This window comes from Nuphar pumila, chromosome 16, assembly GCF_984573655.1.
Source record: "Nuphar pumila chromosome 16, dmNupPumi1.hap1.1, whole genome shotgun sequence".
Taxonomy (NCBI): domain Eukaryota; kingdom Viridiplantae; phylum Streptophyta; class Magnoliopsida; order Nymphaeales; family Nymphaeaceae; genus Nuphar; species Nuphar pumila.
Window position 1 is genome coordinate 775,704 of NC_143264.1, and position 24,386 is coordinate 800,089.

Below are 24,386 nucleotides of genomic sequence, written 5' to 3' on the forward strand. Positions count from 1 at the left end.
GAAACACCAAATAGGCATATTTCTGGACCTGCGGCTTCATGTTGACACCCACCACCACTTGGAAAAGCAAGTGGAATAGTGGCAAGTGGCTCTAGGCTTCCATAACCCCACACAAGATATATTTATATGGAAAAAATGAATGCATATGCAGATAAGGAGAAAGAAAACAAACCAAAATCAACAGAAAAAAAAAATGCCAAAGTCATCATACGTACTAGCCAGAATTGAAGCATAGACTACAGTCCAAAAACTCGATGGTAATACAACATGATGTTTCAAAGAAATTCAGGAGGACATACTATGCCCATGAAGGTACTCTCTAGCTAACACTAGCATTTAAAGAAAAAAGCAGCAGCAAATGAATTACACAAAGAGACCTACTTCCACTTACGTCGGTACAACCCCAGGAGTACGGGGCGAAAACTGAAAGAAGAAAAATCTGATGGCTATACAAAGAAGTATCAACTGGACAAAACAGAAGAAACTCAACTTAGAGGAATTATTCCCCAAATTCTTTTCTGTTGCCGACAGATTGCCACATGCAGTCTCTAATTCCTCTGCTTGGCTCTTCAGCAGAAGAGCACGTTGTTCTGCATCTTTCAGCTTGACCAACATCTGTGCCTGGTCTGCAAGGAGCAAGTTGTGACTTTCTACAATAGGAATCTGATCTTCAACCAAAGATTTCAATGTCTCGGTTGTCCCATTTACCACGAGATACTTGATCTCAGCTTCAACCTTGTCCTTAAATAGGCTCTCAATCTCAGGTTCCATCTCACTGACCCTCTTTCTTAGTGATTGCAAATCACATCTACTTTCATCTTTCATTAAGTTGGCTTCTGCAATAACAGCTTCAAGTTCTTTTACCCTACCTTCTTTGTGTTGAACCGTGGTATCTGCCTCTCCCAATCTATTCTCAAGAATCATTACTCTGTGGTGTAATACACTTGGCAGAAAGTTGATCGAAGGAAAGCCATTCCCCTCAATTTGGAACTTGCCATCCACATCAGACGATGCTGGAATAGTATCCCCAAGCTTATCAATGGAACTAAAAGTGTCGCTGGAAATACCAGGGAGTAAAAATGCTTCCCTTCTAATCACCCCAACCTTCTGAATCTCTGAAATAAATCAATTTGGTGGGAATGAAAATTTATTGTGCATTAACTAAAACTTAAAAAAAAAAGATTGCATATCTTTACTCTTAACAAGATCATGGCCAACACAACTCTATTTTTAATTCTTACTATTACATCTCAATTGATGATTCTATGGCCCAAATTAAAATAGAGAAAAATATTGAAAACCCCATTTGGAAGGCATCAAAATGATCTCTTTTGAAGGACACTTCCATACAATTTCTGGAAGCACCTAAGCTTCCTTCAAATGAGATTGCAAAGTATTCGAACATGAAACATCAAATTTTCAAAGAATAAAATGAATCATAAGAGTATGGCATGTAATCAAACTAAAGAATCTTATTTTAGGAAGAGGAGTAGGCTTGAGTGTGCTTTAGAGAAGAGGTCATGATATTTCTGACAATTGGATGTCAATTTCCAGTAGGTGGCACTGTGCCAGCAGTATCATTTCTGGTCTGGAAAATTTCCAGTAGGCTTAAGCATGTTGAAAATATGGCCCATCGAGAAAAAAAAATGAACGACAACATACTTTCCAACTTTGAATTCACAGGAGACTCTTGGACCTACACTAGGAATGTGAATGCCATTCTGTATTTCCAATAAATGCCATGTTGAAAGTCAGATAACTATTCGAAAGTATACAGAATCACATATTGCAACTTGACATATAAAAAGACATCCCCTATACCAGAAAATTAAGCTATTACAATGTATATCTCTGTGTTGCACGTTCATAGATGTTCTTTATAAAATTCATACAAACTTGAGCTGAATAATGAAATTCTTCAAGAAAGAAAAATATTTGTATGTGTGAAGGATGTACAGTTTCATATTTCCACATTATCAACAATGAGTATCCCTCTGCTATACTATTCTTGTTTAAATTGCTGAATAATAAAGGTATGATTGCAACATCTGAAAGCAGATCCATGACCCTGCTTTTCCATGGCTTACAATTATCCACATCCCTTCCTAATGGAGAAACAGATACCCATTTTTCGCTTTTATCATGGAAGGCAGAATCTTGGATTTTGCCATGTTTGATTGATTCTAAAACCTTCAGAAGTATCACAGATAGGTTTCTACAAAACTTCTATTAGACCAACATGGACAATTAATAAGCGACAAGAAGAGAAGTTGCATGTAGTAGAGATGTGTATGTTAAGATGGATGTCCAGAGCTAGGAAAAAAGATAAGATTAAAAAGGTATATATGTGAAAGTGTGTAGGGGTTCTATCAATAAAAGATAAGAGAATAGTCTATAGATTGAGCATATTCAATGCAGATTATTATGGCACCAATCAGAAAGGTTGAAACCATGGAAGTGAAAGAAATTAAGAAAAGAAGACGTTTGAAGACTTGAAAGGAGGCAGTGAGAGGTGATACAAAAGACTGTAAGATGACATTTGTAGCTCCAGATAGGAAGGGAGACTCAGACCCCATGCAATTGGGATAATGCTTGCTGGTGATAAGAAGAATAGCATATAGGTTAAGTTGCTATTTGTATCCTTATTGGTCCAGATATATTAGAAAAAGTGAAACTTGTGCACAATTGAGACTTTTGTAAAACAAATTCCCAGAGCTCATTATCCAACATCAGAACCTCATAATGCACCTCTCCACCTGATTAACTCTGCAATTTTTCTCACTCCTAAATCTCACTTCTCAACATCAAGTTCAGTTCAGGCATATGATGGTAAAGCGTTCAGATGTTTATCATTATTGCAATAATGAATTTAGACAGTGCAAGGGCTCACCTCAAACAGCTCTGGATTTGCCAGAAACACATTCCAACATATTCAACAAATTACATGAACTCTTGCTAACTTGATTAAGTTTGTCAATATTGGGCCACTTGATTCTTATTGTAAGGTATGAAAAAAGGGGGGAAAAAGTTTGGTGTTTTATGCTTATTCCTACCACTAACCACAAGTTACACTAAAAGCATAGTTTTTAACAGTTACAAGAATATCAAATTCAGGAAAAATCAGAATAAACACAATGCCTACACAAAAAGAGGAAAAACAAAGGCTGGCACCTGGCATAAATTCAATACAAAGGAAATAGCAGAATGATGAATTTCACAAACCTTTCTCAAGAGCATTCTGGGCTGCCTGAAGTTGAGCAAGGGACTCCATCCAGGGATCTCTTTCTGCGGGAGATCTATGGTTTTGATTCACGGGTTTAACAGATACCTCAGTCTCTTCTCTCTTGGCTTCCACCTGCCTGAAATTTTCATGATTCTCCGAAGCAGTCTGGCACTTGGAACCTGAAGTATCACCAGAATCTTCTCCTCTTAAGTCGCGCTCCAATTCAACCCCATTTTCTTGGGAGTAATTTGCATGTGCCTCATCAAATTTATGCTTCTCTTCTCCACGAGCTTCTTCGCTGATCTGGCACTCAAATTGATTAACCTCTCCATCGCAATCCGAAGACCAATCATGTTTTCCCTCTTGAATCCAACTTCCATTACAACTATCGGTGGAATTGCCCATCTTGGAAGTGGCCGTGGCAAAGCCTTCTACTCTAGCAGAGCTCCTGGAATCAGACTCTACACTGGAATAGGAATCCGCTTGATCATTCACTTGCTCGTCGATCTTTGAAGAACCTTCACCTTCCGCATGGATTCCAAGTACTGTTTCATCGTCGACTTCTCCATTATCTGCGCCGACAGTTTCAGCTCGAATCTTCTTCTTACCATCATCCCAATTCTTCTGTTTTGAATGAATGCCAGAACCCTGCACCGAAGTTTCCCCTTTAACTTGCTCGCCTTGATGACGCTTCTCGACATCCACATCATGGTTCATTTTCGGAACGCTTGCGGCAGTTGATGATTTGCTACTCCGATCCTCACTGTTTTCTGAATCCGCACCAGCAACGACGATGTTCGGAACGTTCGACAACGATTCCGAATCGGAAATTCGATGGGGTTTCCCAAAATTGAGTAAAGGAAGGAGCCCCAAACCGGTTGTGGAATCCACAGAAGCGACAGACCCTTCACTCCTATGTTTGATTTCACCGGAACCCGGTTGGGCAGGGTTGTTTTGGGGATCAATATTTGATAATCCCCGCTTGAGCGCCCGATGCAAGTCTTGCCCCGCGCCCCCGTCCTTCACAATCTCTCTTCTTCTCCTCCTCCACTTCTTCAGTCCCTTTCCTTTCGTCATAATCTCCGGCCGATCCGGCGACGGAGTTCCAGCCGTTGCCTGCTGATCCACCGGCGATACGATAGGCGACATAATCGAACCTTCGTTTCCCTCTCTCTCACCACCACCGTCGTCCACTATTCCTTCCACAGAGGACGCGTTCACCCCATCCTTCTCGCAGCTCAAATCTTCCTTCTCCATCAAAACGCCATCAGTTTCTACAGCAATTCGATCAAAATTCGTGGGTTTTTCCTCGTTTCCAGCCACAGGTTCACCGGCTCCATCCCCAACCACCCGGGATCCCGAGAATCCGTCCTCCCCATCATCCCCACAACCCAAATCTCCAGAAATTTTCACCAAGGAACCGTTCTTTTCCAACGGAACCCCATCAGAATTCGTGGGCATCTCTTGTTTTACGATGTTGGTTGTTCCAGAAGACTCTTCTTCTAAATTCATAGCTAAATCTAGCGAAATTCAACGAAGAACCGAATGCCCAACTCAGAAATTCAATCGAAAATTAAGAATTTTTATATGGGCAACTCGAAATCGATCGTTTTTCTGCAAGAATCGAAGAGTACCAGGATTTGCATAGAGAAATGAGCGGGAAGGGTCATGCCGAAGCCGTCACGAATCCCAGAGATCGTCCTTTCGGGTTCTTTTCGAGCAAAAATTCCCCGACGAGGGGGGCTCTCGAAATTCGTAACTCGTGAATAGATAGACCACCACACGAGCACGGATCGAAGCCCGCCGACTTCCTCCCTCCCTCAAGATAGAGATCGCGATGCCTCTCCGATCTTTCCTCTCTTTCAAGGCAATCGGTGTGTGTGTGTGTGTGTGGGGGGGGGGGGGGGGGGGGGGAGGAGGGGGAAGAGAGAGAGAGCGGGGGAACCCCCTCTGGCACGTGCGAGTAAGGGGAGGGGTGGCCCACGCACGTGCCGACCTGTCATGGCGCATAACAGGATTCCCCCTAATCCTTTCAAACAATGACCTCAAAGAAAACCGGGTCGTTACAACTGGACCAGAGCTATGGTAGGGCAGGTAAACGAGCCGAACCAACCGATTCATGTTCAAGCTTATCTTGTTTCCCATGTCCATCAGAGTTGAGCTTGAGTTCATGAAAAGCCCGAGCTGAACGAGCCAGTACGAGCAAACTCATTTACAAAAAATATATATATATATATTTTTGTAAAAATTGAAAACAATAGAATTTGAACCTTGAAGCTCAAACTATCTCATTTATGAAAATAAATAATTGTTTCAAACTTGTAACCAATATAGGATTGAAACGCTAAACTTATTGCTTGCTGGCCAAACACTTCAATCATCTTTATTCTATAATATATTTATTATAAGTAAACGAGTTTATATGAGCCGAGCCTAGACGAACATTAGGTGTTCATGCCCTGTTTCATGAGTTCTAACGAGCTCTCTACGAGCCGAACGTGAGCCAAGCCATGAGATTCGAATTTTGGGCGTGTTATATTTTCTTCCATAAGCTGACACCCAGCATAAGCCTTGAGAGAAGGGATCTTAGCCACAAGATTTTCCTCTAATAAGTCAATCTATTAGAGGAAAAAGTGCAACGGGACAAAAGTGGCTTGCTTAAACCAATGTGACACTAGGCACAGCTGAAATGAGACGCGACTCACAAAAGTCTCAAGCAATTATTCAGCTTGGCTCGGCTTGCATAGACTCGTTAACTAGTAATTAATATATTATTTATCAGGTTCTTCAAAAACATAATTTTGCTTCGTGTCATCCGAAGGGGCCCGAAAGGGTAAAACCATCAAACCCAATGCAACTATGCCAATATTAGGGCTGAAAATGGATACGGGTATAGATCATAGTTTTGGTGCCCATATAAAATTGGGTAGGATGATCTTGATGCAATGGTACGAGCTCAGCTTGGTTGAATTCTTGAAAAAATGCTGATCCGAATAATATCTTTTTGACATCATCAATATGTGGGTCATGAATTTTGCTAGATATCCGACCCTATTGGAGAATTTTATATGTATTGTTAATTAAAAAAAAAAAATCTGAAATTATGCAGGTCCGGGTCTGGGTTTTCATTTTTGTGATCCAACAAAACCCAAACCACATGATTTGTTATTTAAGCCGGTTCAGATTACCCTAACGGTCCGCTTGTTTGGTAGGAGCCGTTAGTGCAAGTAACCATGTGTTGGGACGTTGCAAGTTCAAAACCTAATGGTATGTTGTATGTTGCTTAACTGGTGGGGGTCTGTCTATCTCCAGATTGCCTAAAAAAATATAGAGTCTACAGACGGTTATAAATGCTTTAGGATCCACAAAAGGTTGGGTCCCTTTCAAAGACTGAATCATCCCCACCCTCATGCTTGTTTTGGATGCCGTTCATCTTAAGATAAACGGCACTTATGTCAGGCCTCACGTTACTGCTCACAAAAATCTGTCATTAGGCTACTCTTGATGATCCTGAACAACGGATCAAGTGATACGCCAAAACCTGTTCAATCCGAGTTTGCATGTCTCCAGCCTTCATCCTGGATTAGGGTGTGTCAACGGGTCGTATTTGACCTGGACCCAATCCGTACCAAATCCTACAGGGTCAAGGTTTTGCAGACAAAGAAAGATGTCTCATTAGTATATAGAACTGAGTATAGTTTGTGAAATTTCATACCAGACCGGGGTCCGACCTGAGTTCTGATTAAGAACTGTGATTTTTCAATATAGAAAAGAAAAAATATATTATTTTATCGGAGATGGACTGAGTCTGGTTCATATATATATAATCCTTATAGGATTCGAGTATGATTTTTCTGATAGTAAACCAGGCCAGGAACCCAGTACCCACACCTCAAAGTCAGATCTGGGTTCATACAATTACTTGGATCCAAACCAGATCCGATCCGTTGAAACCTGGATCGCGCGAGATCGACCCAAACAGCTGTTGATGACATCATGGGGCCCCCACCACTATTTGTTTCAAAAAACACAAAGGAAACGTGTTTTGACATATTATAATTGCCTACCAATACCATGAGGGGGCGGCCCGAACCTGATGGTCACTGCACTGGTTGGGGGCGTGATCCGGGTCCATCATAATGAGTGGTATCTCTATACTTGGTGAGTTTGGACCCATTTCATAGCCCTACAAAATCATGCACACATTCAAAGTACCTTCTACTTGAGAATCTCAGTAGGGTGTCTGCCCTTTAACAAAAGAGCCATAGGGGCAAGTGAATGGTATCTTAGGCTGCAAAGTTCATGTTTTTTTTTTTTTATAGGCAAGCTGGGGTTAGGCAGACCCCTACCAGAACAACATCCGTCCCATGTGGCAGAAGGATTCGATTCTGGGCCTTCAGCTTGTCAGGACCCAGCTTACCACATCGGTGGTGCTGCTAAGAGCATGTGCTTGGTACTTTTCTACTACATCAAACTTTAATCTCTTTTAACATTTTGGTAAAGAAGTAGCCTTCATATTCAAAGCATTGACTTAGGGTGCGCTCTGCTTGTAGAACACTGAACTGAGGTTTTTTTATTCAAAAGATAAAAAAAAAAATGGGAATCACGAATGTCAGTATTGGAATTTTCTTGGTAAGAAAAAATCTCACCACAATTTAAAAGAAAATGTTTTTTTTCTTCAAACTATTGGTGTACAGAAGTTAAAAATTAACATATAAAATAGTGATAAATTTGAAAATTTTAAACAAAATATATTTAAAAAATATAGTTGTTTCATTGTTATTTTTCTTTCTGTTGGTAAGCGGGGGTAGGCAAATCCTGACCAAAATAAGAGTACCATAGTTAATTACCATGAAACAAAATGAATATGAGAAGCAAAAGTGACGAAGCTAGTGTTAAAAAGTAAGCGGAGATTCATTTTTGGAAGCGATTGTGAATGAAAGCAAAAATATTTACATACACTTTGGGTATCGAATTTTCAACCTCCTTCAACTTGAAAACCTTGAGCAGATCCACCAAGCCAAGCGTGTGGAGCTGTGGTGGGCTCCAAAATATATCAACTTAGCAATCTAGTCCATGCAAGGCTGGAATTTTGCTTTTCACCATCAATCCAGATACAAGTAGAGAATATATTACATGTTTCATAGATGACTGCTTTAATCTCTTGAAAAAAGTTTTTTTTTTTACACACAGATGTGATCATAATTTTGTTACCTTGTAAAGCCTCCTTCCCGTAGTCCAGTTGTGAAATGGGAGGTTATTCCTAGATTTTATCCAATATCTAATTGAATTTAATTCTATTTTAGTTGCATTTGCTAAGCCAAAATCATATCCTATTATAATTGGATGCTGATATGGTTTTGATTTTTTTTTACCAAATCTAAGAAACATCCCAATTTGACAGATATTTAAATATGTTTACGTGCACAAAAAAAGTGGATTGGTTATTAGCTTTTCACCATCCAAATTATCTGAATCTCAACTGTTTACATCCCTATGTCTGGGACCATGGCAGTATCAGGAAGGGCACAATAAAAGGCTAAGGGCAAAGACACAAGCAGTTAAATTTCCAGTTCCCCCTTTTTCATATCTTCTTTGCCCTCAAAGAGTGCCCTGATAGGATAGTACTAAAACCAAAGGAAAAAAAAAAAGAGGGTTACAAACAAAAACATATCTGGCTCTGATTGATCATTCAAATTCATATCCAAAAGTACTTATAATTCAAAATAATACATGGTTTTTATGTTAAATTATTCAAATTCATACCCTCTTGTAATCGCCCTTTAACCATAGTTAATAAAATTAGAACTATCCCAATTTTACCCTCACATAATATGCATTTTTCATAATTTGACCTTATTAATCTCTCTCTCCATAAGTGCGAAACCAACTTGATGAGGACACAATGACACCATGCTCTTAAACTGTCTGGAAGCTTCTAGAATGCTTCGAGGCCGAGCTCATGCATCCGGTGGCGACAACCGAGCAGGGTTCCGATTCTGCATCGTCGAGGTCAGCCATGAGCTCCCAAACATTGATGACCTTCGGCTAGCTTTCCCGCGGCAAGGCCATGATCATCGGATTGCATATTTTAACCCAGCCATTGGTACTTAGAATGGATTGTTCACAGTTGTGTATGATTTTTAAATAAGCTCACTCTCATCCATAAATGCACCTGCTTTGAGTAAAAACAAATGTTGTATCTATATATCTTTAATACTACTTCCTACTCTTCCCTACTGTTTTGTTTTACCTACTTAATTTTATTTTTTTACAAAACCTATATATGATAGAGCATTTTCAACCAAACGGCTTAAAGAAGCATTTAAAAAAAACAAATATTTTATTTCTTATGTTACTTTTTTATTTTACTTTCACTTTTCTCTTAAAAAAATGTGCTTTATAAAACCTACATATGATAGAGCATTTTTAGACAAAAATCTTAAAGATGCATTTCAATTAAAAACAAATGAGTTTGAGATGATCCTTTTGTTGTTATTTTGTGATGCTTGTGAGGTGATGAAAAGCGAGTAGTCAGCTAGAGCAATAAAAAACAGAAATAGAAACCTCACAAGCATCACAAAATAACAAAGAAATGATCATCCCAAAAACATTTGTTTTTATTGAAATGCATCTTTAAGTTTTTTGTCTAAAAATGCTTTATCATATGTAGGTTTTATAAAACACATTTTTAAAGAGAAAAGTGTAAGTAAAATAAAAATTTGTTTTTTTTCTTAAATGCTTCTTTAAGCCATTTGCTTGAAAATGCTCTATCATATATAGGTTTTGTTGAAAAACAAAATTAAGTAGTTAAAGCAAAAGAGTAGAGAAGAGTAGGAAGTAGTATTAAAAATAAATAGATAAAACATTTGTTTTTACGCAAAGCATATGCCTTTCTGTGTGAGAGTGAGCTTATTTAAAAATCATACACAACTGTGAACAAGCCATTATAAGTTCCAATGGCTGGGTTAAAATATGCAATTCATGGGCATGAACCAATCGATTTGAAAACATACAAATATAGGAAAAGTTATTTGAAAAATCCTTAGTTGGGGTTATACCTTGTGGCCATAGTTTTTCTTTTCTTTACTACATGGCATGTTCCATGCTCTCTTTGATGAGCAATGACTGAATTTCCTATACGCTGAAAAATAAGATTAACACATATCTTTTCTTTTCTTTAGCATGATCAGCTTGATCTACCATGGCAGAATGGTGGCTTGCTTGGGTTCTTCAGCTAGAGATATGAGTTCGCCGGCAACTGATGTGTCGATTGACCTTCGGCACCTAAGAGAAGAAGTGTTGTTATCGCTAGCATGGAAACCAGCATGGAGATGAAAAAAAGAACTATGATTTTGTTGCTGACTTCACTTTCACATTAGACAAAAACACTCTATGTGCACATTTACACAACAAAATAACAAATAGTTACAAATATTACTAGTTGCCTTGTCACTAAGAGCTATAGCAACGTGACAGAACCTTCACTATATTGTGTTTTAGCCACGACTTTTGTTGTCACTATATATAGTTTTAGTCACTTCTAACGGCATAGCTAAAACTCCTTATTTTTTAAAAGAAATAGTTATAACAATGGTCCCAGATTAGTTGTTGCAATAGCAAAATGACTTAAGTGCCCTTGTACACTTCCAAATTATCCCCATTATAGCGAAATGAAATAGTTGACTACCACTATATACTTTCAAATTACCGAGGTTATAGCAAACTGATCAGAATGCCCTTGCCCATCTTAAAATTGGGCTTGCTATAACAAAATGATCAGAATCCCTGTTAATTCTAAAATTAACCTTGCTATACCAAAATGACCAAAATGCTCCTGTTCATTTTAAAATCGACCCAACTAACCATAGTGATAGTTTTTAGTAAAAACAAATGTTTTATCTATTTATTTTTTATACTACTTCCTACTCTCTATTGTTCTGTTTTAACTACTTAGTTTTATTTTTTTACAAAACCTAGATATAATAGATCATTTTCTAAGAGTTTTCAAGGATCCTTATGAACTTGGGTCTTCTGCTCCACTCTTGCATCAAAAACCTAAGGCATAAATAAAAAAACGAGCGGAGAAAGTTGAAGCCTAATAAGAAATAGATGGATGAATTTGTGTACTTGCTCAATGAATCCGTTATCAACCTCATAAATGTCGCTTCTTTCTTTTCTTTGTTATATCTAGAGAGAGATAGAGACGGCTTGAACAACTAACTTTTCTTTATTAGCCCCTATATATGGTATCAACATTAAAACATCTCTCTCTATATCTATCTATCTATATATATGTATAGTTGTTAGAATATGAGAACTAGAAATATGGGCATTTTTAGCACTTTTTTGCAAATCCAATCATTTGGATGTGCTTAACATGATGAATTTTCTTGTAAGATCCATAATTTTTTAGCAACTTTTTGATTAAATTCTTGAGGCATTTTCATGTGAAAATAGCTTATGAACCCGAAATACGAATTGAATCAATTTCTATGAACCAGTTATACTTACGATATTCGTATCTTCACGAATATATGCTCAAACAGTTAGGAGGCCATAACTTTCTCTCTAAGTAAAATTAAGAGATTTGTACGAGCCAACTTTCTTAGTTACGTCGATACGAAGAAAATGAAGTACTAAAAAAATTTCAAAAAAAATCGCCAAAAACACAAAAATTTTGTGAGATCCACAGAAATGTTGGTGGGACCCATGAAAATATTTCTCAGAAAATATCTTGTGGGACCCATGAAATATTTTATGAAACATTTCATGTGGGCTCCACACAAAGAAACCTCTTGGAATTAATTTAAAGTCAGGGGCAAGAAGGGGAAAGAAAGTTTTAGATTTTTCTAGAAAAATCCAAAGCGGAGGTGGGCTTGGGCTATAAATAGCCTACCCCTCTCTCTCTCTTCTCATATTTTTAACCCCGCCTCTCTCTCTTGCTTTTCTTCTCTCTTTAAAACCTCCCCTACCTAGTCTAGCATACTTGACCTGGTCTGAGCCTACCTGACCTAGTCTGAACCTACTTGACATGGTCCAAACCTACTTGACTTTGCTTGAACCCAGTTGGGTCGAGTCAAAGTCAAAGTTCCTTTTGATCCGAAACTCGGGTTTGATTTACTTGACCCAGACCTAGCCTACTTGGGCTAAGTCTGAACCTGTCTAACCCAATTGACTTGGATCGAACCTAGTTTGGTTCAAACCACTTGAGTTTAGCAGCTAGACATGCTCTTCCTCTTTCTCAACTAAGTCGAACTCATCTGACCTAGTTTGACCTCTCAAAGGAATATTCAAATTCAGTTCAAAGTATACAGAGTGTTCTAAAGTTGTTCTTCACCAATCGGAGGGTAAGTTTGCTTCACTGATCTCTCTCTCTCTCAAGTATTTACTTGTTTATGTTGTGATATATATCGTATATGTTTTAAAGTAATATATGACCCTAGTTCTTGGTTTATGCTCTCTAGGACACTTTGGTGTTCACGTGTATGCCTTGCAGCTATCATTGGATATGTATGTTGAATACGCAGTCTATGCATTTTTAAAAATGGTATCTCACCCTAGTTCTTAGTTTACACCCTCTAGGATACTTTAGTATTCATGCGCGTGCCTTGCAACTATCGTTGGATATTGGTTCTCGTGTATATATGTATTTGAGATTATTGTCGCGTCGAACGATGCTAAGACTTCTGCTTTTCGCAATTTAAATTATGCTTTTCAGTTTTGTCATTGCATCGAACGATGCCAAGACTCCTGCTTTCTGTAATTTATATTATGCTTTTAAGATTACCGTCGCATCGAACGATGACAAGGCTTCTACTTTCTGCCATTTAAATTACACATTCAAGATTGTCATCACGTTGAATGATGCCAAAGCTCCTACTTTCTGCAAATATATGTGTATTTGCTTTCTACAAGTTATTTAGTTCAGTTTCTCCCATCAAACATTAAATATGTACTCATTTACGCCACCACATTATAAAGCACAAGCTTCTAATTATATTACATATAGTGCGTATAAATGAGCATTCAAATGAAGATCAAACTCCAAATCTTCAATGTGATTTTATTGCCGCTCCTCGATCAAGATTCTGCTTGACGAATGAAGCTCCTATTGAAAAGACTTTGCTTTTGCGCAAAACTGTTTTTTCATAAAAACCTAAGTCCCTTGCCCATGGTCTGACTATGGTCCAAGGTTTTAATGAACCTTGATAGATACGAAGTACACACAACGGTGTACATCCATCTCTAAGTTAAAGTGTAGTGATTTCTCCATTAAAAAAAGAAATGCTACTGGAATTTCTGAAAAGATGCTCACCGAGCTTAAAAAAATTGCATGCTTCCTCCATTAAAGAGAGGGAGTGCAGCTGAAATTTTTGAAGAAACTCAACAAGATCAGAAAGAATGTAGCATGTTATTCTGTCATACAGAGAAGGTGTTGTTCAAGTTTTGTCAAGTACTTTCTACAATGTAGAAAGGATTGTCACACTTTTGCTGTCAAAGTAGAGGAAGTACTGTCGAAATGGTTGGTAAAAGAAGTGCCTGAACTGGTTGAATGGCACATGGATGCTCTATTGTCGGAACGTTGTTAGAATGACTCATTCTTATATTCGCCTGTAAGGGCACTTTACTCGTAAGAGCTGAAGAACCAGAGTAGTTGTTGTGCCTTGACTAGGCCAAGTGCTCATTGCGATGATATACGTCGAGCAATCGATCTGTTAAGATCGTGTCATGTGCATACTCATTGAGATATTGTTACACAACTTGACTCATAAGGGTCGAAGAGCTGGAGTACGTTGTCCACCCGAAAGAAGTGAGGTGCTCATGATGGTCGTTGATGCCGAGAGCAGAGTCAAGCATACATATGAATAAGACTTAAGGTAGCATGACCCCGCGGTTGATGACCGTGTAAGGAGAATACTGAATGGGGTCGGATACATAATTACTCAATGTAGGTTGCACTGGCTTGCTCGAATGACATGCAAATATCCGACAAGTAAAGGTTAGACCGGCAAACTCCTTAAGGACTATTGCTCAATGTGAAAGATGATGATGGTACAACTGCGAGTGACATGTATTCGATTATAAATCTGATAGAGTTCAAGGGACTCCTGTCACTCATGGAGTATGGAGGTTGTGGTTATCCTTAAATATCTAAAGATTAAACTCGACTACTGCAATAGAGGATGCATTTTAACCGACCTGTTAGGGTTATCCCGGTATGAGTTCTACCACCCTAACATGGATAATGTCAACAGGCCTCTGAGGTATTTAAAATACATAGAATAATCAACCCCTAGAATGTCACATTGATGCATGAACAAAACTTCTCTCGTGTACCAAGGGGTGAACTGGATAATATCAAAACAATGCATTAGTTCTAGGTTCAGCGATATATGAATGTATGAGTAAATGAACGTTATTCTGCCAAGTCCTACATAACCTTGAGAAATGTGTTATGATCGGTATATTATTGGACTGATAGGACAAATTCTCATATTGTATCTGCACGACTAAGCTAAGATCGAGGAGCTAGCACTTGGATTTGTGGGATACGGATGTGCCAAGTCATGGTGACTTGGGTTTGACATCCCAATTAAAACCCTGAAGAGGTCTACGCTAAGTCATGGAGACTTGAGTGCAATATTCAATTACAACCCTAAAGAGGCTCACGCTAAGTCGTAGAGACTTGAGCAAAGTGTTCAACTCGTAGCCCTAAGGAGGCTCTTGTGATAGACGCTAAGTCATAGAGTCCTGAGCATCGTCGTTGTGAACTGTGACCCTAAGTGGTCTTTGCATGAGTTGTTACCTCTTTGAATGTATGGATGAATGCTTACTTACTAGACCAACAATGGTTTTGACCCTATTTAGTGGAGGTTTCAAATGTTGAACCTGTGTTGCAATATGTAGAGCAAGGCGGCATCAAGTTCTAGGATTTCTCTAGACAGTGTTGTACTGCTTTCTTTATTAAAACTAAGTATTGTTTTTCCAAGTAGTGATGTTTGTAATACAAGTTGTTTTGATAAATGAAACACTTTGGTAGTCAATGAGAGCTTGGCCACATATCTGTGACTTGCCTGGAGTTTTCTAAAATCGATGACTCATTGTTGTCTATTTTTGCTGCTAAAACCTTTTTTAAGTTCCACTGCAAAGAAAAAAAGAGAGAAATTCATGAAATTTTTAACTTAGCTTTTTTTTTAAATACGGGGTGTTACAAAATTGATATCAAAGCCTATGTCTGAGCAATCTAGTTCAAAATTTGTCATGTTCGCAGTATCACACTGTAAGTATGTTTTTAACTTACTGATTATGTGCATCTTTGTATAGATGGCAACTCGCGATTCACATAGCTATTGTTATCGATGCAAATTTATGCATGATGAATGGATATGCCCGTTTGAGGTCCAAGACTGTTAGTATTGTAGCAAAGATAAACATTCTGCCAACGAATGCCAAAGAAAATACAACATCAATTTGGGTCGATGGGCATCGCTTGGTCTTATGGATGAGACCTCACACATCAATGGACCACATCACTAGAGTATTGAGAGTAGTAGTACCCTATCAACTTTAGATGAATTACCACGTCTGGTAGACTTTTGCTTGAATTTCTTTACAGAATTTAATCGCTCGTCAAGCTACCACCCGACATCATGTACGCCTAGCTTAAACAGCTCGAATGAAGGATACAACTCTTTTTATTCGCCCATCATGATTTCGGACTTCCCAAATCATGATATTACCATAGGGGAGAGTGAACTGACATCATTACTCTATCCACAGAATTCACTTGAGAGTGTGGAAGTGTCGTCTAAGCCAACTCTAATTGTGCCTAAGCCAAGGCGATGTGGTGATCGACGGGACTATTTGAGGTCATTTACGTCAAATAAGAAACTCGGTTCTTAGGAACTGGTTATGTTTGGAGTCGACAGACTCATATGTATGGTTTTTTGCCACCAATGTCCGCTGGTGTGACATGATGCTTGTATATAATGGCGATGTATGTTGTGATGAAATGTATATAAGTAAATAAAATTTTACTTCCTTATATACATCGAGAAACTGAACCATGTTGCTTGTGTGTGAATAGATAAATGACTCCTACGACAAGAAGAACTATGTCGAGCGAGGAGTCTCATACACAAAGGTTCCTGCTAGAAACATTAAACAACCTAGTAACTATCATCCGTGAAACGAGACAAGAATCGACCCCGCCTCGCAACGAAAACATTGGAGGAATAACTTATGAGAAGTTTCTCAAACTTGATCCACCGGTTTTCGCCAAAAGAGCCGATTTAGAGCTTGCAAAAAGCTGCATCAATGAAACAAAATGTACATTCCTAGTATTGGGAGTACCAGAGGATAAAAATACCAACTTCGGCATGTATAGGCTAAAGGACAATGCACAAAAGTGGTGGGATACCTCTAAGATCATCCAGTTCTTACAGTACGAAGTCATTCCTTGAAATGATTTTCAGAGACCTTTCATGGATAACTATTTTTTGTTACACTTTAAAAACAAGAAAAAGATGAAGTTTCTAAAACTGAAACATGATGGTATGAGTCTCATCAACTATACCATCAAATTTTAAAATCTTGAGTGGTATTGTTTTCGGTTGTTTGAGACAGACTAGAAGAGGGTCGATAAGTATATCAATGGACTGCGGGAATGACTGCGGTCTCGAGTTATAACTAGCATGCCCCAGACTTTCCAAGTTGCTGTGACGACAACTTCAAAGATCCAAATCGACTTGGAGTGATCAAAAGTAATCGTAGCCAAAAGGCCAGTAGCGGAGAGTGGGAACTGCAAGAGGATGTTCTCAGGTGAGCAAGGATCACGACCACCCTTTCGCAAGAGAGAGTTTCAGAGAAAGAACTCTGCTCAATAGGGCGTGAGGCCGCCACCAAGGCAAAATATGACTCAAAATGGCCATCAGTCTAACTTTAACTACCAAAAGTGTTGTATGAACCACCCAGGAAAGTCATGTCCTCGTGACATAGATGGTTGCTTTTATTATGGCAAATTGAGCCACTTTATGAGGGAGTGCACCAAGAACGTTGCAGATGATCAGAAGAGAAACATCGAATCAGTCGGACCCTCTCGACAAGCACAACAATGCCCTCAGTTCCAACGACCACCACCTAGAGTAGAATAAAGACCTGCAACAGGTCATGTATATGTTGTAACGATTAAACAAGTCAAAAATGGTGACCTGATTGAAGGCATCGTACCTGTGAATAAACATGCTACTTATGTTCTGTTTAATTGTGATGTTACTCATACTTTTATCTTCGATGATTTCACCGAACAACTTCATGCTTTGGTGCAATCGATTGATAAAATGATTGAAGTATACAATCCTTTAGGTTCACACACCAAATGTATCAGGTGTATAAAGAATTTGGATATAGAGATAGTTGGGAAACATTTGCCTATTGATCTCATCCTAATCGATATGGTGCAGTACAACGTCATTCTGGGAATGAACTGGTTGACCAAGAACCATACAAGAATTTTATGCCACGAGGGCAGGGTTATCTTATCTCGATCGGGATTGCCTAAGGTGGAATACTGATTATCCAAACCTGTCCCACAGAAATGACTCATATCAGCTCTTAAGACACAAAAATACCTTAGGAAGGGTTGTGTGGCCTTCTTACTAAGTCTCTCGACAGAAATCTCAGTTGTCAAACCCCTTGAGAGTTTGGAAGTGGTGCAGAAGTTTCTTGATGTGTTTCCTAACGAATTGCCAGTACTCCCTCCACTTCGTGAGATTAAATTTGGAATTCAATCCTTACCTGAAATGATGCCAATATCAAAAGCCCATTATCGTATGACGCCAACAAAGCTCAGTGAGCTAAAATGTCAGTTGGAAAAACTGATGGAGCAAGGGTTCATCCGTTCGAGTGTGTCACCGTGGGGAGCACTGATCCTATTTGTAAAGGAAAATAATGGATCATTACATTTATGCATCGATTATCGGATGCTAAACAAGGCAACCATTAAAAACAAATATGTGTTGCCTCGGATTGAGGACTTATTCAATCAACTCAAAACAACGAGAGTATTCTCTAAGATCAACTCAGAGTTAAGGAGGATGATATACCCAAGACAACCTTCAAAATGAGATATGGCCATTATGAGTTCGTAGTAATGCCATTCAGACTCATGAATGCGTCAGCTGCCTTTATGGACCTGATGAATCGGGTATTGAGACCATATTTAGACACTTTTATCATCGTCTTCATCGATGACATTCTCGTTTATTCAGAGAATAAGAAACAACACAAGGTGCACTTGAGAATTGTTTTGAAGACCCTTCAAGATAATCAACTCTATGTCAAGTTTTTCAAATGTGAATTCTAACTAGATAAAATGATGTTCCTTGGCCATGTAATCTTTAAGGAGGGAATCACAGTGGATTCTATGAAGGTGAAAGTTGTGATAGACTAGAAGCAACCAAAGAATATCACTGATGTCCGCAGCTTCTTAGGACTTACTGGATACTACCAGAAGTTCATACATGACTTCTCCTGAATCGTTTTACCCATGACGAAATTGTTGAAAAAGGGAATTAAGTTTGAATGGAACGATTAGTGTAAGGAGTGCTTCAAGATTTTTAAACAGAAGCTTACTACGAGCTTTGTCCTTACCTTACCTTCTAATCAAGGAGGCTTCATAGCTTACATTGATGCCTCAGAAATAGGTCTGGGTTGCGTGTTGATACAGCATCGCAAAGTGATCACATATGCATCATGACAGTTAAGAGTCCATGAAAAAATTATTTAACCCACGACCTGGAGCTTGCCGCGGTAGTGTTCACACTTAAAATTTGGTGACACTGTCTGTATGAGAAAAAGTTTAAGGTCGTGTCAGACCATAAGAGCTTAAAATATCTTTTCCCCCAAAAGAAACTGAATATGCGACAATGACAATGGCTGTAATTCCTTAAAGATTATGAATTCATGCTTTCCTATCACCCTGGAAAGGCGAATATCGTAGCGGATGCCCTTAGTCACAAGACTATTGGCACTCTAGCCAGTCTCGCAGGACAATAAAAGTTGATGGAAGATTTCATCAACTAGAAGTCATTTCTGGCTGATTCAGGCAGAATACGATTGTCAAGTTTGACAATGCAGCCTAAGATCCTCAATCGTATTGTAGCTGAATAATTCAAGAACCCCCAGTACTTGGAACTGAAAGGTAGGGCCAATAGCAATGATACTTTCTTTCACTTAAAAGAAGATGGAAGCATATGGATGAAAGAAAGGATCTAGGTTCCAAATAACCCTGAGCTAGGAGAAAAAGTACTCCAGGAAGCGCATAATAGCAAATACATGATCCACCCTGGAGGTACAAAAATGTTTCATGATTTGCAAAGAAAGTACTGATGGAGGGGTATAAAAATTGATGTAGCTACGTTTGTCTCGAAGTGTTTAACCTGTCAGCAAGTCAAGATCGAACATCAGCAACCTGGTGGTAGAATGCAATAGATCAAAATTCCACAATGGAAATGAGATGGTATTATGATGAATTTCATCATAGGATTACCTTGATCCAAGAGATAACATGATTCGATGTGGGTGATTGTGGACAGACTCACCAAGTTTGCTCACTTCCTGTCAATCAACACCAAATATTCAACCGAAAGATTGACAAAAATCTATGTTCAAGAAATCATTAAACTCTATGGAGTGCCGATATTGACCATATCTGATCGTGACCCAAAGTTCACCTCTCACTTCTGGGAGCAGTTGCAGAGAGCCCTAGGGACGAAACTCAAGTTCAATACCGTATTCCATCCTCAAACTGATGAGCAATCTGAGCGAACCATACAAACTTTTGAAGATATGCTAAGAGCTTGTATGTTAGAATGGAAAGAGGGTTAGGATTCCTACTTAGGGTTACTGAATTTGCTTACATCAATAGTCATCCCGCTAGCATTGGGATGACACCATACGAAGCATCCATTGGGTCAAAGTGGGCGAGCAAACCTTGGACTAGACCATTGCTCTATAGCATTATACTGAGCAGGTCTATATAATAAAAAAGAAGCTATTGACTGTTAAGAGTCGATAGAATAGCTACGCAGATCAACGACATAGGGAACTTACTTTTTCGGTTGGAGATAAGGTTTTCGTCAAGGTCTCCCCAACCAAGAGTGTGTTCTACTTTGAAAAGAAGGGGAAGCTCAATCCCAGATTCGTTGGTCCCTGCAAAGTTTTGAACTGAATCGGAGAGACCACTTATAGAGTAGCATTGTCACTGTAGTATGCACTAATACACAACATATTCCATGTGTCAATACTTAGAAAATACATTCACGAACCTTCCCATGTGATCCAACATAAGATATCGACATTCGAGAAGATATAACAGTGAAAGAAATACCTGCAGAAATCATGGACCATCGGGAACAAGTACTCAGAACTAAGGTCATTTCATTTGTTAAAGTGAGATAGCAACATCATGGGATCGATGATTGCACTTAGTAGCTCGAATCGAACATTCTAGATAAGTATTGTGAGCTATTTACTTAGTACTTTTAACCGAATTTTGTGAACAAATTCTTTTAAGGGAGAAATGATGTAAGACCCATAATTTTTCAGCAACCTTTTGAATAAATTCATGAGGCATTTTCATGTGAAAAATAGCTTATGAACCCAAAATACGAATCAAATCAATTTCTACAAACTAGTTATACTTAAGATATTTGTATCTTCATGAATATATGCTCAAATAGTTAGAAAGCCATAACTTTCTCTCTGAGTAAACTTAAGAGATTTGTACAAGCCAACTTTCTTAGTTACGTCAATACGAAGAGAATGACGTACTCAAAATTTAAAAAAAATCATAGAAAACTCAAAAATTTTGTGGGACCCACAAAAATATTCTTCAAAAAATATCTTGTGGCACCCATAAAATATTTCCTGAAATATTCTATGTGGGCCCCACACAAAGGAACCTCTTGAAATTGTTTTAAAGCCAAGGGCAAGAAGGAGAAAGAAAATTTTGGATTTGTTTAGAAAAATCCAAAGAGGAGATGAGCTTGGGCTATAAATAGCCCTCCCCTCTCTCTCTCTTCTCATATTTTCGCCCCCCTCCTCTCTCTTGTTTTCCTTCTCTCTCTAAAACCTTCGCTGCCTAGCGTAGCCTGCCTGACCTGGTCTGAGTCTGCCTGACCTAGTCTGGGTCTGCCTGACCTGGTTTGAGCCTACCTGACCTTGTCTGAACCTACCTGACCTGGTCCAAACCTACTTGACTTGGCTTGAACCTAGTTGGGTCTAGTTAAAGTCAAAGTCCCTTTTGGTCTCAAACCCAACTTTGATTTACTAAACCCAGACTCAGCCTACTTGGGTTAAGTCTGAACCTGCCTGACCTAGTTGACTTGGACCAAACTCAGTTTGATTCAAACCACTTGGGTTTAGCAGCTTGACCTGCTCTTTCTCTTTCTCAACTAAGTTAAACTCATCTGACCTTGTTTGACCTTTCAAAGGAAGGCTCAAACCCAGTTCGAAGCAGACATAGTGTTTCAGAGTTGTTCTTCATCGATCAAAGGATAAGTTTGCTTCACTGATCTCTCTCTCTCTCTCAAGTATTTGCTTGTTTATACTGTGATATATATCGCGTACGTTTTGAAATAGTATCTAACCTTAGTCCTTGGTTTATGCTCTCTAGAATACTTCGGTGTTCACACTCATGTTTTGCGAATATTGTCGGATATATATGTTGAATACACAATATATGTGCTCTTAAAAATGGTATCTCACCCTAGTCCTTGGTTTACGCCCTCTAGGGCACTTCGGTGTTCATGCGCATGCCTTGCGACTATTGTTGGATATTGGTTCTCGTGTATATATGTATTTGAGATTGTTGTCACGTTGAATGATGCCAAGGCACCTGCTTTCTGTAATTTAAATTATGCTTTTAAGATTATCGTCTCGTCGAACAATGCCAAGGCTCCTGCTTTCTGTAATTTAAATTACACATTTAAGATTGTCGTTATGTCAAACGATGTCAAGGCTCCTACTTTTTACAAATATATATGTATTTGCTTTCTGCAAGTTATTTATTTCAGTTTCTTCTGTTGAACATTAAATATGCACTCATTTACGTTGTTGCATTATAAAGCACTGGCTTCTGCTTATATGACATATAGTGCCCATAAATGAGCGTTTAAATGGAGATCAAACTCTAAATCGTCAATGTGATTCCATTGTTGCTCCTCAATTAAGATTCTTCTTGACGAATGAAGCCCCTATTAGAAAGGTTTTGCTTTTGCGCAAAATTGTTTTTTTGTAAAAGTCTGTCACTTGCGCATAGCCTGTCTATGGCCTAAGGTTCCAACGAACCTTGATGGATGCAAAGTATGCACAATGGTGCACATCCATCCCTGAGTTAAAGTGTAATGATTTCTTCGTCAAAGAGGAGAAATGTTGCTAAATTTTTTGAAAAGATGCTCACCGAGCTTAAAAAAAATGCACGCTTCCTCTGTCAAAGAGAGAGAGTACTGCTAAAATTTCTGAAGAAGCTCAACAAGCTCAAAAAAAATATAGCGTGTTACTCCATCATAAAGAAGAGGTGTTGCCCAAGTTCTGTCACATATTTTCTATAACGTAGAAAGGGTCATCACACTTCTGTCGTCAAAGCAGAGAAAGTAGTGTCAAAATGATTGGCAAAAGAATTGTCTGAACCGATTGAATGGCATGAGGATGCCCTATTGTCGGAACGCTATTAGAATGGATTGTTCCCATGTTCGCTTGTAAGGGCACTTTACTCGTAAGGGCCGAAGTGCCAGAGTAGTTATTGCGTCTTGACTAGGTCAAGTGCTTGTTGCGATGATATACGCTGAGCAGTCAATCCATTGAGATCGTGTCATATGCATGCTCACTGAGATACTGTTACACAACTATACTCGTAAGGGCCGAAGAGCTGGAGTACATTGTCCACCCGAAAGAGTAAGGTGCTCGTGATAGTCATTGATGCCGAGAGCAGAGTCAAGCATGCATATGAATAAGACTTAAGGATGCATGAACCCCGTGATTGATGACCGTGTTAGGAGAATACTAAATTGGGTCAGGTACATAATTCCTCAATGCAGGTTGCACTGACTTGCCCGAATGGCATGCAAATATCTGACAAGTAAAGGTTAGACCAGCAGACCCTTTCAAAACTATTGTTCACCATGGAAGATGGTGATGGTATAACCACGAGTGACATGTATTCGATTATGAACCTGATAGAGTTCAATGGACCTCCCGTCACTCAGATGGTATGGAGGTTGTAATTATTCTTAAATATCTAAGGATTGAACCCAACTACTGAAGTAGAGGATGCATCTGAACCGACATGTTAGGGTTATCTTAGTATGAGTTCTATTGCCCTAACATAGATAGGGTCAACACACTACAAGAAAATTGTTAATTAGCGACAGAAATTAGCGACGGATTTTTTCCATCGCTAATTAGCGATAGATTAGCTAGAGAAAACTTTTCTCATGAATCTGTCGCTAATTAGTGATGGATTAGCGATGAAACAACTTTCATCGCTAATAAGCGACAGATTAACGACAACAATTTTTTGTCGCTAATTCTCAATACAAGAAAACCATTTTAGCAAAGGATTTAGAGAGGAAATTATTCCGTCGCTAATTAGCGACGGCTTCGACGACAGAATATAGTCTATCGCTACTTTGGCATTTTGATTTACGACGGCTTAGCGACGGAATAATTCCGTCGCTAAGCCGTCGCTAAATGCCGCATAAATCCCTAATCCCATCCTTTTTTCTCTTTTCCTGTTTCGCTGTCTTGCTCCAGCCCGCCGCCCTCTCCCTCCCGCCGCCCGTCGGCCTCTATCCGGCCCCCACCGTCCACCGCTCGCCAGCCGCCGCTCCCCGTCAGCCTCCCGCCACCGCCCGGCGACGCGCAGGTAATCGCTTCTGTCGGCAGGGGGTCGACCCCCCCCCCCCCCCCCCCGCGTTTCCGAAAGGGGGTCGACCCCCTTACATTTCTGGCAGGCAGGCCCCCCCCTGCGTTTTCGGCAGGGGGTCGACCCCCCTGCGTTTCCGGTAGCAAGGGGTCGCCCCCCTCGTATTTTCGGCAGCAGGGGGTCGCCCCCTCTGCGTTTTCGGCAGGGGGTCGACCCCTTGTATTTCCGGCAACG

The 24,386-nt window shown here is 39.3% G+C and overlaps 1 protein-coding gene across 1 annotated transcript; it reads right to left on the reverse strand.

The window, feature by feature from the left end:
• Window positions 1-227: 227 nt before the first annotated feature.
• On the reverse strand, window positions 228-5,099 carry LOC149812594 (WPP domain-interacting protein 2-like). Its single transcript, XM_089991280.1, has 3 exons — window positions 4,858-5,099; window positions 3,223-4,743; window positions 228-1,115 (listed from the first exon to the last, which is right to left on the reverse strand). The coding sequence occupies exons 2-3, from the start codon at window positions 4,733-4,735 to the stop codon at window positions 388-390; spliced, it is 2,241 nt and encodes a 746-aa protein (XP_089847406.1). The 5' UTR covers window positions 4,736-4,743; window positions 4,858-5,099; the 3' UTR covers window positions 228-387.
• Between the last annotated feature and the right edge of the window lie 19,287 nt (window positions 5,100-24,386).

What these genes read in the sequence shown, in the direction of transcription:
- LOC149812594 (XM_089991280.1), bottom strand. Translation starts at nt 4,735, where the DNA reads ATGAATTTAGAAGAAGAGTCTTCTGGAACAACCAACATCGTAAAACAA. An exon ending in CCAGAATGCTCTTGAGAAAG is followed by an intron (nt 1,116 to 3,222) that starts GTTTGTGAAATT and finishes GATTTATTTCAG; the next exon opens with AGATTCAGAAGGTTGGGGTG.